This window comes from Acinonyx jubatus, chromosome E2, assembly GCF_027475565.1.
Source record: "Acinonyx jubatus isolate Ajub_Pintada_27869175 chromosome E2, VMU_Ajub_asm_v1.0, whole genome shotgun sequence".
Lineage (NCBI taxonomy): Eukaryota > Metazoa > Chordata > Mammalia > Carnivora > Felidae > Acinonyx > Acinonyx jubatus.
Window position 1 is genome coordinate 47,934,397 of NC_069396.1, and position 14,230 is coordinate 47,948,626.

The following is a 14,230-nucleotide window of genomic DNA, read 5'->3' on the forward strand; positions in this document are numbered from 1 at the left end:
GAGACAAACTGGGGTCTTCCTGCGACAGGGATCCGAGGAAGGGCCAACGGTCTCAGTGCCCTCGGCTCCTCTAGGTCTGTCCCTTCTGGGGAACGAGGGCTTGTATAGTGGTCCAATCTCACCCCTGCTCAGGAGGGGCAGGGAGGAGCCAGGCCCAAGCTATACAGCTCGGAGGGGGGCCAAGGTAAGGGCACTGACTCGATTTATCCACATTTGGATGCTGTTCAGAGAAGCAAGACACCCCATCTCCTGCAGGCAGACGGTGCTCAGACACCCGCCTTCCCCACACTCTTTATTTGCTGCTTCAACCACTCCTCCCTTTCAGACGGCCCCTGACAGCACATGTGGCCTCTTAGACTGAGGCCCCCAGCTCCTTAAGGCCCCAAAGTACAGCTGGGGGATGGAGTCTTGCAAAAGGAGTCCCAAGTTCAAGATGGCTAGGATGGGGGTGCGAAGTCCTCAAGAGGGAGAGGAGCTCAGAAGTCCAAGGTGGTGGCTGAGTGGGGCAGCGGCCCCTAGAGGGAACCCACAAGTCTTCAAGTCTGGGAAGAGAGATGCGCAGAAGACTCCACAATTTCCATCTCCAACGCCCAGCGCCCTGGGGCAGCATCTGAGGCTTTGTCTCCTTGGATTCCTGCTGAGCCGGGTGGCCCTGGTCCTAGCATCAATTACACCATCTAAGCTTTGGCTTTGTCTGTCCAGCCTACAGGTGACAGCTAGCCCCTGGACTGCCTCACTGTCCCACCTCTGATCGTCTGCGTCCCTCAACAACACAGCCAATCCCCTGCGCTCAGTTCCTTCCGCTAAAGTACAGCAGTCTGTTTCCCTGGCTGGACCTGACTGAAGAGATGCCTAAAGAGAGCATCTTAAGAAGAGTCTCAGACTGGACTCCTGGTTTTCCCCACAAGACCCAGCCTGCCCATCATGATAAACCACCCCAGTATCCGCCCACAGTTCAGGCCACAAAGTTGGAGTCATCCTGGACTCCCCCCTCCCTGATCCCAACATCCACGCCATCGTTACCTCCTCCCACACACATCCTGCACCTGTCCCTGACCCACGCCCCCCACCACTGCCCTCGTCCTAATCATCGTCTCTTGCCCCTGGTCGCCTCTCTTGCCCCCTCCGAACCATCCTCCACACCACAGCTGAGTGACCTCTCGAATACATACCTCGGATCCTTATGAAACTGTCCCTTGGCTTTCCCCGAGAATAAAATTCAAAACCCTATCTGGGACCCACACAGCCCTGGGTGATCCCATTGCTGTCTCCCAACTCATCTCTTCACACGCGGTCTGGGTCATGCTGGCCCTTTCTGATCCTTCCAATGAAGCAAGCGGGTCCCCACCTCAGGGCCTTGTCCTTACAGCTCCCTCTGCCTGAGACCCACTTTCTGAAGCTTTCCCCACGGCCAGTTCCTTCTCAGGCTTTAGGCCTAGCTTCTCGGAATGCCCAACAGACTCTACCTCGAAGTCCCTCACAGCCACATCCTATTGATCCCTCATGGCACTTCTCTCTCCCGGAAATGACCTTCCTCGCCTTTGTATGTGTGTGTGTGCGTGTGCGCGCGCATGTGTGTGCACAGGCACTGGTGCACACTGATTGTCTCCCTCCACTGGAACCTAAGTCCCACGAGATCAGGGAACTCGTCTGTCTCAGTTCCTGCTTTGCCCAGTGACTTCAACAGTGCCTGGCATACAGTAAGTATTCAATAAATAATTGTTGAATGCAGAACGTCAAATGCCCTGTCTGGGGAGCCCCGGGGAAAGGGAGCCAGAGGTCTCTGAGGACACGGTGTCCAGGGGCCGCCAAGTGGAGGAGCCCTGAATCCAGGGTGGCGTTATCAGGGTACTCAGTCGCTGTGGCTGAGGACCACACCGTGGGTCAGAGGGACATGCTGGTGAGATTGTCCTGGCTCAACAGTCCCTTCCGGCCTGCGCCAGCCCCGTGCCCACTGCCCCCAGCACCCCCACCACCCCCACAGTATTCGTGCAGCCTGTGCCGCAGCGTGACGAGGGCCGACCCTAGGCAGGCGCCGTTGGGTGCTTGGGGTCCTCCGGGCAGCTGGAGCAGCAGAGTGGCCACACCGGCCATGCCATCTTCAGTGGGTTCAAGGGTGATGGGCCCGGCTCGCAGGCCGGCAGTGGTGGCCGGGACGGCGGGCGGGCAGCAGCCTCCTCCCACAGGTCCCCAGGGCCCCCCGGCCCCCGTCAGCAGCAGGGGTGCCAAGAAGGGTTCCGAACGGCGGAAGGTGGGCGGTGGGAGCCCAGCCGGCTTCCAGGCAGGGGCCGGGGCGGCAGGGTCAGGCGGGAAGCAGACGGTGACCTTGGCAAAGGGGCGGCTGGCCATCTTGGTCATCTCTTGCAGATGCCGGCGCTGTTCCTGCCGCTGGTCCAGGGCCTGCTTGGCCTTCCAGAGGAGCACGCAGAGTGAGAGGAAGAGAAAGAAGCAGGAGAAGAAGACGGAGAAGAAGACAAATAGGTCGATGTGAGCCTGGTCCTGCCGGAAGAAGAGCAGGCCCTGAGAGTCAGCTGAACCATTGGCGCCGGGCCCGCTCGGGTCCCCCACGCCCAGCAGGAGTAGGTAAAAGCGGCTGGACTTGAGGGCATGGTGCTCGTGCGGGTAGGTGATGACCAGCCGGTCCCGCACACCACGAACCACGAGCACGGCCGACGGCTCTGTCACAGTCACGTAGGTGATCAGGCCCCGTGGCCACACCTCCCGCACCCTGGGCTCCGCCGGGGCACCTGGCCCGCTCCCGGCCCCGGGTCCTCCTGGATCCCCGGCCCCCCGGGGTCCGCCGTCGGCAGGGGGTGGGGGAGGCGGTGGGGGTGGAGGTGGCTGGATATGCACGGTGTGGACGCCCGTGTCAGGGGCCACACGGACCACGAAGGTGTCGTAGGAGGTGGAGACATAGAGGTCCACAGCACCGAAGGTCACATCCAGCGTCAGGCGGATGTCCACGTTGGTAAACTTGGGCTGCACGCCAAAGAGGACAGTGCGGCCGGGGCCCAGAGCCCGGCGCTTGGGTTCATGGAAGCAGTTGGTCTGGGACGTGGGGTCCAGGCAGCACTCCTGCTCCACGGAAATGAGGCGGTAACACTGCTGGCCGCCCAGCGGGCTCCCGTGGAAGGACTCCCGGCACTTGGCGCACTGCGGGCAAGCGGTGGGGGTGGGGGGGTGGGTGGCAGTCAGGGCTGGCTCGGTGCCTGGCCACCCTCCACGCAGTACTGACGTTCAGTACCAACTGGTGAGCAGTCACTGCCCCAGGCTCTCTCAGTCCCCAGCAGCTTCCTTGTGACTGCTCCCCTTGCCCCCACACCTCCCCGACACAGTGTGGAGGCCACCAGGACCCTACACTCTAGCACTGCTGTCCCTGGTGTCACCCCATGACCACAGCACCCTGATGTGGAGGCCTCTGGAACTCTGAGGCACAGCGATGAAGAGCTCTGCTGAACCTGGCTCTACCCCCTCACTGCCTGTGTGGCCTCAGACTAATGACTTGACCTCGCTGAATTTGAGATCCTTCCTCCTTACACAGGCAGTAAACAGAGCTCGCTCATGGGACTGCCGAAGCCACGGGCACAGCACGGGGCTGGGCCAGCCTCACCTGCCAGCCTTGCTGTTTCCGTAGGACGTTAGGTACGTCCTACCTCAGGGCCTTTGCACTGGGTGATCTATTGCCTGGCTGACTCTCTACTCACCCACAATCCCCATATCTGCCTGTCCTGACTTCCATCAGGTCTTTTCTCAAGTGTCACCTTCTCACGAAGGCTTTCCTTGGTCATCGTATCTACTATTCCCACTCCACAACACTGGCCCTCCTTTCTCCTTACTGCTCATTGCTAACATACTGTGCATCCGACTTCTTCATTTGTTTGTCGCTGGACTCCTTAACGGGAAAGTAAATTTCCTGAGGACAGAACCTCTTGCCCGTTTTGTTCCCCGCTGCGTCCTAATGCCTCACACACTGCCTGGCACACTCATCCCAACTGTCAGGTGCTCAGTAAATATGTGTTGAATGAGTGAGTGGACCTCTGAGGGCGCGGGGCCCTTGGCTTATCTGCAACTCGCTTCTCCAGCCGCACCTGGTACTTGTAGCAGTCTCGGCGGTCACTGGGCGAGCTACCCTGGCACGTGCCCGTCTCTGTATTGTTCTGACACGGGCAGCCCGTCCCGTCCTGCTCGTTACATGTATCTGCATGGCCGTTGCACTGGCATCTGAGGAAGGGGGAGAAGACAGGGGTCAGGGGGCTCCCCTGACCTACCGGGATCCAGGCTGGATGCTGCCTACGTGAGCTCCGATGTGAGCCACAGGCCAGGAGAGGAGACGGGGGCTCACAAATGGTCAAGCCATTTGCCCAAGGCCACAGAGCCAGTAAGTGGCAAGGCCAGGATTTGGAGCCAGGTTGGAATGACTCCAGAGTCTGCTGACCATTCAGAAGGAAGGGCTGGAACGGGAGGCTGTCCTGAGGCCTCACCCTCGGCAGCTCTCTCTCTGCCTGCCAGTCTCCACGGGGCGGTGCTCTGCGGCCTGGCCTGCGTGTCAACACTGGCCTCTGAGGCCAGGGGTCTCCCACCTGGGTCTGGCTCGTCGCCCCCAACGCTGCCTCAGCCTGGGGCCTCCCTGAGGATATCGTCCGCTTCTGATTGAGGGCGGAGAACTGGGGAGGGGAGTCTGGCTCCCAGAGCTATTCCCAGTGAGCAGGGCAAGGGTCCCAGGCCCCCCTTCTTCTCACTTGGTACACTTCCCATCCAGGAGGAAGTAGCCGTGCAGGCAGCTCTCGCATTTGTCCCCATAACTGTTATTCTGGCAGTTCACACACACAGCCTCGTCTTCACTAGGCCCCTCTGTCACCCAGTTTTCAATCTGACCAAAGACAGACAGAGTGATCACCAAAAGGCCTGGACTACCCCCTCCTCCCCGAGACCTGGCCCAGAAGCCCTGGACTCCAGCCTTTTTACCTCCTCTGGATCCAGCGAGTACTTCTCTGGTTCCTTCCTGGCCATTTCGAGCTCCTTCCTGGAGACGCAGACGTGGCTATTGCCACGACAGAAGGCGTGGCAGGGCCGGCAGGTCCCGCCCCCCACAGCCGAGCCCACGAACAGAGGGAGGCACTGCTCACAGTGGCTGCCCTGGAAACCAGCGACAGGGTGGTCAGAGTTGGTGATCAGTTGGGGGGCGGGGGGGGAGACACTCTGAGAGCACCATGAGGGTGCAGCAGGGGCTCAGGCACTCGGTTGGGGCAATCCCAGCCTTTCTGCGACTTAGCCGCCTGCCTTCACTTGCACACCTCCCGTGACAGGGTGGAGGGTGGCTGAGTTCGTGCCCCTCCAGCCCGCAGTGGGGAGCTCAGAAAGCCCTTCTCTACACCATCCTAAATCCTCCTGCACGTGACCAGCCTCGCCAGCCCAGCACTGACTCTGTCCACGATGCTGGGGTAGCCCCTCTCTGACACAAATTCAGACAGCGTCCCCAGAATCTCCTCACACCTCCCTGGGTTAGGGCTAGGCCTCCTCCTCCCTGGGCCCGGCTTATCAGGGCTTGGGAAGAGGCTCAAGATGCCTGAGCGAGAGCTGAAGGCAGAGAAGGCCCTGTCCCTGGGGGGAGGGCCTGAGACCCCGGGAGGCCCACCTTGGTGTGGTTGCGGCACAGCAGGCAATGGTCACGGGCGCCCACACCCGCGCATTCGCTGTGGCGGTTGCAGCGACACTCTGTGGAGCAGTTGCGGCCAACAAAGCCGAAGTGGCAGCGGCAGTGGTCGGGCTCCACACATGAACCATTCACGCAGCCCTGGGCGCACACCGGGCGGCACAGCCCAGTCATGCTGCAGGGGCGGAGGGCAGAGGGTCCGGGCGGAGCAGGGGGCTTCGTGGCTCCCGCCGGCCCAATACCCACTACACTGCCCTCAACCGGTTGCTCACGCCTGGTCTGTTCCATGGTCCTCATCCAGGGTCCAGCCTGCCACCCTCTTCCCAGGGTGCCCCATTTAACTCACCAACGCCTCCCCTCCACGACTGAGCCCCCAACTTCACCGCGTCCCAGATGAGTCCCACCACCTCACGCCCACTCTGGTTCCTGCCTCACCCTCTGCTGCTCCCACCCCACAGGTGCCTGGGCCACCGCCCTCGCCCCCTCACTTGTCCATGGTGTAGCCCGCCTTGCAGCTGCACTCGTAACCGTGTGGCCGGTCGTGGCAGTTCTGTGTCTCATTGCAGTCGTGATGTCCATTTGCACACTCGTCTTCAGGGGGACAGGACAGGAAGGCCCAGGAGGCCCCAGGTCGCCCGCATGTCAGCCCTGGCCCGGGGATACAGAGCTTCACCTGGGTGCCACCCAGGCCCTCGCTCCACCTGTCCCTGATCCCCACCTCTGAGACAGCCTCCAGCGCCCCCCACGTTCTCTGTGCCAGACCCCCAGCCAAGGGTCAGTCCCCCTCACCCCACGTCCTAACCCATCTCACCGTCACGGGGACCGCTGAGTCCACCCTCCAGGCAGCGGCCACCCCCATCTTGGCTCCCCCAGGCACACCAGCCACAGTGGGGGCGCCGCAGGCACAGGGCGCACTGGGTCGCCTGAGCACAGCCCAGGGAGCAGCTCTCGGGTCCCCGGAGCAGCCGCCCACAGCCTCCGGCCATACATCGCAGGGGCAGGTAGGAGGGGCTCAGACACTGTATGGGGGAGGGGAAATGAGAAATGAGGTGGGGGTGAGAAAGAGGACCAAACACATCCTGGGTATCCTCCCCAACTACACCCCTTCCTCAGAGCTCTCGCCCCTCTCCGGCCACAGTCGATGGACCAAAGCGGACACCAGCTGACGTCATCACATTGTTCCCGTCAAGCATTTGCAACTAGGAGTCCACACAGGAAGTCAGGCTAGGGGCAACCTTGAAACTAGAAGATTCTGGAGACTGGGGCTGGCAGGGACATTTGAATGAGCAAATCACAGCAAATGAAGAGACCAGAGGGGCAGGAAAACAGAGCAGATGCAGAAGGAAGCACTGACGAGGACCACACACCCAAAGCCGGGGTGGGCAGCTTTCCAGGCTCCGTCTCCAATACGGCCTTGGCTGCATTTTCCACCCTGGGCTCCAAGAGGTACCACTGTGTTAGTGTGATTGGCCGCGGCAGTCTACCCACCCGGCTTAGTGGACATGGCTGTTTCTTACAACCAAGGAAGGCAACAATCCCAAGTGGAGATAGAAACTAGTGACGGGAGGCGGGGAGTTACAAGCCACGGTCGCTTAGAAAAATGTGGACCCAGCTGCTGGGGCAAGAGGGTCCTCCCACCCTAGGCTGGGAAGCTGAGTCTGCGGTCAGGGGCTGCACAGGAGTTCGTACGCCATCACTTATCACGTCCTGGGACCCAGACAAGGCACCCAGCAGGGGTCAGACTCTTGGTGTGTAAGAGTATTTTATCCACTGCTCGGGCCTTAAGTATAAGACAGCAGAGATTAGTCTGGGCTGTCTGACAGCAATTAGCAACCATATAATCCTGAAATAGACACCCTGGTTGCTGTGGCCGAAGCTCTGAGGGTTACCGCCAGCAGTGAGCTGAGCCTTGCCGAACTGCCAGAGCTAGGCTTCCAGATCTAAATGTAGTGCACCCCTTGGCAGATGGTGGGGCAATCTGGGGGGTGGGAGGGGGAGACCAAGTCTCAAGTCTGCCCAGCGTTCTTTGCGGTAACCTCCCTAATGGCCATATGCAATGCTGCCCAACACCATAAACTGCGTATCCTGCACTCCTGGAAGAGACGTAGGAATGTAAGTTCGGAGAGCAGGATTCTAGCTCATGTTGACACAGGCCCACAACCTAGCAAAGTGCCTGGCACGAGGAAGGGGCTCGATAAAGAATGTGATGAAGAGAAGCCAGGGAAGAGAGCCCTCTTGCCTGTCCCAGGCTCTGAAGCCAAAGTCATTCAAGAGAACGATGCCCGATGGTTCACAGACAGCTGCCCTTGAGCCAAATCATAACGGGTCTGGTCTGCCCATCTCTTACGGGTCTGGTCTGTACATCTGTGATGTCTGGTCTGCGCAGTGGTGGTTTTTAAAAGCCTAAGCCAACACTTTAGAGCTAGGAGATTTCACAGAAATCCGAAGATCTGGCGGAAGTACTCTTGCATCTACGGGCGACGCCCAGAGTCTGTGCTGGAGTCTCCCGCCCCACAGCCTCCTCCCGCCTCCAACCCAGCCCCTCCTCACTCCCTGAGCAGCATAGAGGGGCCAGGGGAGCAGCAAGTGCCTGGCAACAGGCTCTCTGGCGTTGCCTTCCGGTCCCTGGGGTTCCCACAAAGACAAATGATGAGACCCTCAACAATACTAGGGAAAAGCTTGTATCACCAGAAAGCCCCCAGGCTTGGGGATGAGGCCTCCGTGTGTTAGAGACGCACACTGCAGGGTCACATGGAGGACACCCACCCTACTGTGGTGACCCTGTGGGTGTGTCCCGGATAGGGGAGGCTGGGAATCCTCCCAGTGGGCAGAACTTGAAGCATTACAGAGTTTTTACCGAACGGCAAGCATGGCCCTGTGTTCTAAAATACACTCTCCCATTTAATTTATACAACCTGCCTATGGGATGCTGTGATGTAACACAAGAATATATCCTCCCCGTGTCCCGGTTCTTCCTGAATGCTGGAATGTCTTTTGTTATTCATAAGAAGCTGATTTCACACCTGAGTTTATGCTGAAAATGGAGGGAGTCACCAGAAGGACCAGAGGTGGGAGGGGCGCTTGCAGCCCGCTCCCCCCCCCCCCCCAGTGAGATGGGGGTGGAGTTGGAGTCTATAAAAACTCAAGAGAGAGGAGATTCGGAAAGCTCCCCTATTGCAAGCATTGTGTGCCCGGAGAGGGCACGGAAGCTTTGCATGGCCACCCCATACCTTGCCATATTTGTCTCTTCCACTTGGCTCTGAATTGTAGCCTTAAAAACATTTTTTTAAGTTTATTTATCTATTTTTTTGAGAGAGAGAGAGAGAGAGATCGAGAGCAAGCGGGGGAAGGGCAGAGAGAGAGGGGGAGACAGAGAATCCCAAGCAAGCTCCTTACTGTCAGCAAAGAGCCAGACATGGGGCTCAAGCCCACAAACTGTGAGATCATGACCTGAGCCGAAACGAAGAGTCGGATGCTTAACTGACTGAGCCACCCAGGTGCCCCTGAGTTGTAGCCTTTAAAGTAAACTGGTATTCATAAGAAACTGTTTCTTCTTTGAGCCATTCTAGCAAATTTTTGAGCCTGCAGAGGGGGTGGAAAAACCCCTGATTTATAGCTGGCTGGTCAGAAGTATGGGTGGTCTGAGGTCGGCAGGCTTGTGGGACTGAGCTCTTTAACTTTGTAGGATCTGACTCCAACTCTAGGTAGACGGTGTCAGGAGTGAACTGAGGTGTTAGACACCCAGTTGGTGTCTGGAGAATTGGAGAAGGGGCTGTTGGTGTTAGAATACACCCCAGTGGGTCTATTTTACTGAAGATTCATGTAGACTCATGGGTTGTGAGATGGTGAGTGGTCACACATGGGTTGGCTGTTCCACAATAAAGGTGAATAAGAAGTGGCCATCACTGGGAACAAGAGACCCAGAACTCTGGCCCAATGACACTGCTTCTGGATGTGACCGCCAGAGGTGAATCTTTCTTGTCTTCCCCCTGGGGTGGGGTTGGGGCTTGAAGGACTTGTGTCTGCCAATGTGATGACCAAAGACGCATCTCTGGAGTGGACTCCAAGAGAGAGCCATGAGCCGTTCAAGGGGCAGATTGTCACCGGCAAGTAAATGCCTGCCCAGACCACGCCCACAAAGAATCACCTCCCCAGCCCACAGCCAAAATGAGGGGTAGGTCTGAACTGCCGTGTCGGAATCGTGTGCTCCTACCCCTCCCTGGCCACGTCTCACTGGACCAAGGCTGGACATCTCACTCATGAGCTGAGTCGAAATCTCCCCTTGAGAATGTGAGCTAACCGATAAGCACAGAGATAACTGTCATCTCGAGAATTAGAAAGTCACATAGACTAAAGGCCAAGGGCTGCCATTTGAGGCCGTGTGTGTTGATGATCTAGCCAAGAGAAACCAGGGGATAGAGGCACCCAGAGAAGAGCGGAGACCCTGCGGCCCGAGAAGGATGGAACAGCACTTTCTACCCCAATTCATTATAATAAAACCGGCTCTAGGGTGTTTCTGCTTCTTACAACCAGAAGTTCCAAAAGCAGAGAGCGAGAGATGGAGGAAGGAAGTGCAGAAGTTTAGGAGGGAGAGGACAGATGGAATCAGAAGTCACAGGAAGGTCAGGGAGGAGCATGAACCCAGCTGGGTAGTCCGGAAGGTCGGGTGGCAGTGCCTAAGCAGACACGACAGGGAAGTTCACAAGGCCAGGAGGGAAGAAAGAGGTGCTGGTAGGAGAGAAGAGAAAGTAGCTGGACAGGGAAAGTGCCACGGGAGAACCAGAGCTGGGAAACAGAGGAGGAAGCAGGACAGAGGAGGAGGTGCAGGGCAGGGAGCCCCCCCACCCCCCATCCACCGACACCCAGCCAGTGCAGTACCTGTTGGAGGCTGCTGCTCCAGACACAGTGCTGCCAGCCCCCATCCGCACCTTTGGAGTCCAGGCAGGAGGTGCAGTTGGGCAGGAGGTGACAGGGAGTGGGGCAGGGTAGGGGGGGCGATGACTCCACCGGCATTGGGGACACATTCAGCAGAGAGTGGCTGAAGCAGGTCCAGTCATAGGTGGGCTGCACCGAGAGGATGCGGCGGGTCTCCCCTGGGGTTAGCGGCACAGGAATTAGAACTGGTCCCCCCTCCCCTCCCCGCCCTCTCCCTCCCTTCCTTGGGCCCAGGGGTCCAGGCCCCCACACGCTCCTCCAGGGGACCGAGCGGGCCTCACCTGTCCTCTTGAACTGCCTCGTCCACATGCACTTGCCCTCCCGGGTGCACTGCTCACAGTCAGCGGCCCCACATACAGCCTCTGAGCAGTTCCCGGCCCAGAAGACCTCTCGCTGGTTGATCCGACAGTCATTCTCTGAGGTGCAGGACCCATTCCGCCCGATGCAGGCGCCCTCGGGGCAGTTGGTACACCACTTACAGCGGGGGGCAGATGCCTGGTGGAGGAGCATGGGCTCCGTGGGGTCCTCAGGGTCCCCCAGCACCCCTCATGACCTGGCTCTTCCCACCCAACCTCAGCTGAAGCTCCTGAGATGCTCCCAACCCATCGCCCCCGCCATTCACCTCTCCATCTCCAGGCTGCAGGGTCCGGGGGTGGCGGGCCAGGCACTCACTGCAGGTCCGGAGACGTCGACATTCCTCCGGAGAGCGAGGCATTGGGGAACATGGGGGGCCCCCACAGCCCAGCCTGGGGAGACATGAGGCCTGGTTCACCACACCAGCCAGACCCCATCCCTCCTCCTCCTGCCCTTGCTACTTCCTGGTGCTTCCTAGACATCGTCCTGCAGGCCCCCCAACGTGCACCCCAAACTGGACTCAGCACAGGCCTCCCAACCTGCTCCTCTCCCATCCTACTTGGCAACGGTCTCACGTCCCCATCACCCCAGCCAGAGATACTGGACAATACCCCACACCTTCCTGCCCCTCCAGTCACCAAGGCGTCCCCCTGTCTCCACCCCTGCAGCCCCTTGCCCAGCCCAGGCTTCTCCCTCTCACCCCAGCCTCCTCCTCCTCCTTGGCCTCCTCCAGGGCCTCCACCGACAGCCTCCTTCACCACTCTCTCCTTCCCAATAGTCCCAGGGCTTTGTGCCCAGGCCTGTTGCTGCCCTCCCCTGCTCAACCTTCCCTGGCTCCCCATCACCCACAGGGGAGGTTCATAATCCCTTACCCCGAATCCCTGAAGGTGCACATATTTCAGAACTTTCCAGATTTTAGAAAAGCAGTAGGTGTACCCACTGCCACATAGCACTCCTAGTGGAGTCTGGGAAACACCCCATAAATCAAACCCTTTAATAATTTAGTAGTAAACATGGTGACATATTTAATGAGCCAAGCCAAGCCCGTTAGTAGTCCCATACCAGTCCAGGATAATTGCGGAGCCAAAAGAGTTTGTGCTGAACCTGGGACAGCTCTTTCAGCTTCCTGAGATGTCTGGAGTCCAAACTACAGATGAGGAATCCGTGGACCTGGCTGGAGCCCAGCGCCACAGCCAGGCACAGGAAGCACTTTCTGAGATATCCCCACCCACACTTCCAGTCTCATTTCCCCCCAACATAGACGGGCTCTAAAATACACCAGGCACAGTCCCACTTCTGAACCTCTACTGGTCCTTTAGGAGCCAGTTCAGACCCAGCTACTCCAGGAAACATTCGTGGATGATACCCCAGCCCCCAAGCAGGGCTTCTCACTTGCGGGTGCCCCAGCACGACCCTGTGATGAAGTCACCCATTTTCCCATGTGAGCTGATATCCCAACCAGACAGTACCCTTCTATGGCCTCCCCCCAAGCCTGGCCTGGCACAGACCCCTTTTGGAGGGCACCTGTACCACGCCCCCGTGTGATGTTCAGTCACCATGGTTACCTATGAGCCTGGTCTCCGGACAAGCAGGCCCCATGGCACCAGGTGCAGGCCCCAGACTGGTTACAAGCTTCAGGTGAGGGCAGCAGGCGGCAGGGGTCAGGGGGCAGGGTCAGGGCCAGCAGGCGGCCCAGGGCCACTCCCCCGAAGCCACCTGAGATGTACAGGCGGCCTCCTACTGCCGCCACGGCATGGGCCACAGACTCCTCCATTGGGGGTCCCACAGAGGCTGGGCCTGGCAAAAGACAGAATGTTCAAAGAGATCGTCAGAGAAGAGAGCCTCATAAAGATCCCAGTCAGAGGGGGACGCTGAACGGAGCAACAGGCTAAGGAGAGCAGAGACGGACCGGGAAAGACAGACAAGATACATAAGGCCAGGCAGGGCAAGAGAATCGGACACAGACAGCAAGACAAAAGAGAGGGAGAGACAGGAGCGCCTGGGTGGCTTGGTCGGTTAAGCGTCCGACTTCGGCTCCGGTCGTGATCTCATGGTCCGTGAGTTCGAGCCCCGCGTCGGGCTCTGTGCTGACAGCTCAGAGCCTGGAGCCTGTTTCAGATTCTGTGTCTCCCTCTCTCTCTGCCCCTCCCCTGTTCATGCTCTGTCTCTGTCTCAAAAATAAATAAACATTAAAAAAAAAAAAGAGAGAGAGAGAGAGGGAGAGACAAACAGAAAAAGGAAACAGAAAGAATGAATGGAATGAGAATGGAGACAAAGGTTTTGGAACCGGACAGAGGCAGTGGTTGCACAACATCGTGAAGGTACCAGACACCACAGCATTGTTAATTTTATGATGGTTAATTTCCTTATGTGAATTTCACCTCAAGTTTTTTAAATCCTCCAGAAAAAAAAAAAAAAAGAAAGAAAGAAAGAGAGAGAGAGAGGCAGTCACAGAGAATTAGATGGGGCGCCTGGATGGCTCAGTTTCAGCTCAGGTCATGATCTCATGAGTTCGAGTTCAAGTTCATGAGTTCGAGTTCATGAGTTCGAGCCCCACATCGGGCTGTGCTGACAGCTCAGAGCCTGGAGCCTGCTTCGGATTCTGTCTCCTTCTCTCTCTGCCCCTGCCCCACTCATGCTCTGTCTCTGTCTCTCTCTCAAAAATAAATAAACATTAAAAGAAAATAAATTTGTAAAAAAAAGAGTAAAAGGGAATTAGAGACAGAGAGTCAAAGAAAGAAGCAAAAAGAAAAGGGAGGAAGGCCCAGAAGCATACACAGTTATATACACTTACATACATACCACTTTAAGTGAAATAGAAAGGCAAGGTACCAGCCCCTTTCCAGCCTCTGAACAGCAGAGCCCCCCCACCCACATATAATAGTACCATCTCCAGAGAGTGGGATTCTGTGGGATCTTTTTCTTCTCATTTCGCTAATTACATACAATGAATATTATTACTTTTATAATCATAATAAAAAATACAAACTTTCTAAGAAAAGAAAGGTGGGCATCTCTATGGGTGTTTATTTATTATTATTATTATTTTTAATGTTTATTTATTTTTGAGAGAGAGAGAGAGAGAGAGAGACAAAGTGCGAGTAGAGAAGGGGCAGAGAGAGAGGGAGACACAGAATTCAAAACAGGCTCCAGGCTCTGTGCTGACAGCACAATGCAGGGCTCGAACTCATGGACTGTGACATCATGACCTGAGCCAAAGTTGGACCCTTAACCCATTGAGCCGCCCAGGCGCCTCTCCATGGGTGTTTAGATGATAGAGGGGAAAGA

General features: G+C 57.5%; 1 protein-coding gene across 2 annotated transcripts in view; it reads right to left on the reverse strand.

The window, feature by feature from the left end:
* Nucleotides 1-1,705: 1,705 nt before the first annotated feature.
* The window catches only part of MEGF8 (multiple EGF like domains 8), a 39,301-nt gene continuing 26,776 nt past the window's right edge, over nucleotides 1,706-14,230 (reverse strand). For both annotated transcript variants that reach the window (XM_053210374.1, XM_053210375.1), the window contains 11 exons: nucleotides 12,508-12,739; nucleotides 11,211-11,334; nucleotides 10,870-11,083; nucleotides 10,532-10,746; nucleotides 6,465-6,672; nucleotides 6,142-6,301; nucleotides 5,636-5,828; nucleotides 4,966-5,136; nucleotides 4,740-4,870; nucleotides 4,089-4,221; nucleotides 1,706-3,153 (listed from right to left, as the gene is read on the reverse strand). In XM_053210374.1, coding sequence (XP_053066349.1) covers nucleotides 1,885-3,153; nucleotides 4,089-4,221; nucleotides 4,740-4,870; nucleotides 4,966-5,136; nucleotides 5,636-5,828; nucleotides 6,142-6,301; nucleotides 6,465-6,672; nucleotides 10,532-10,746; nucleotides 10,870-11,083; nucleotides 11,211-11,334; nucleotides 12,508-12,739 — 3,050 coding nt within the window. In that variant the 3' untranslated portion in view covers nucleotides 1,706-1,884. The remainder of the gene's footprint in view (nucleotides 3,154-4,088; nucleotides 4,222-4,739; nucleotides 4,871-4,965; nucleotides 5,137-5,635; nucleotides 5,829-6,141; nucleotides 6,302-6,464; nucleotides 6,673-10,531; nucleotides 10,747-10,869; nucleotides 11,084-11,210; nucleotides 11,335-12,507; nucleotides 12,740-14,230) is intronic.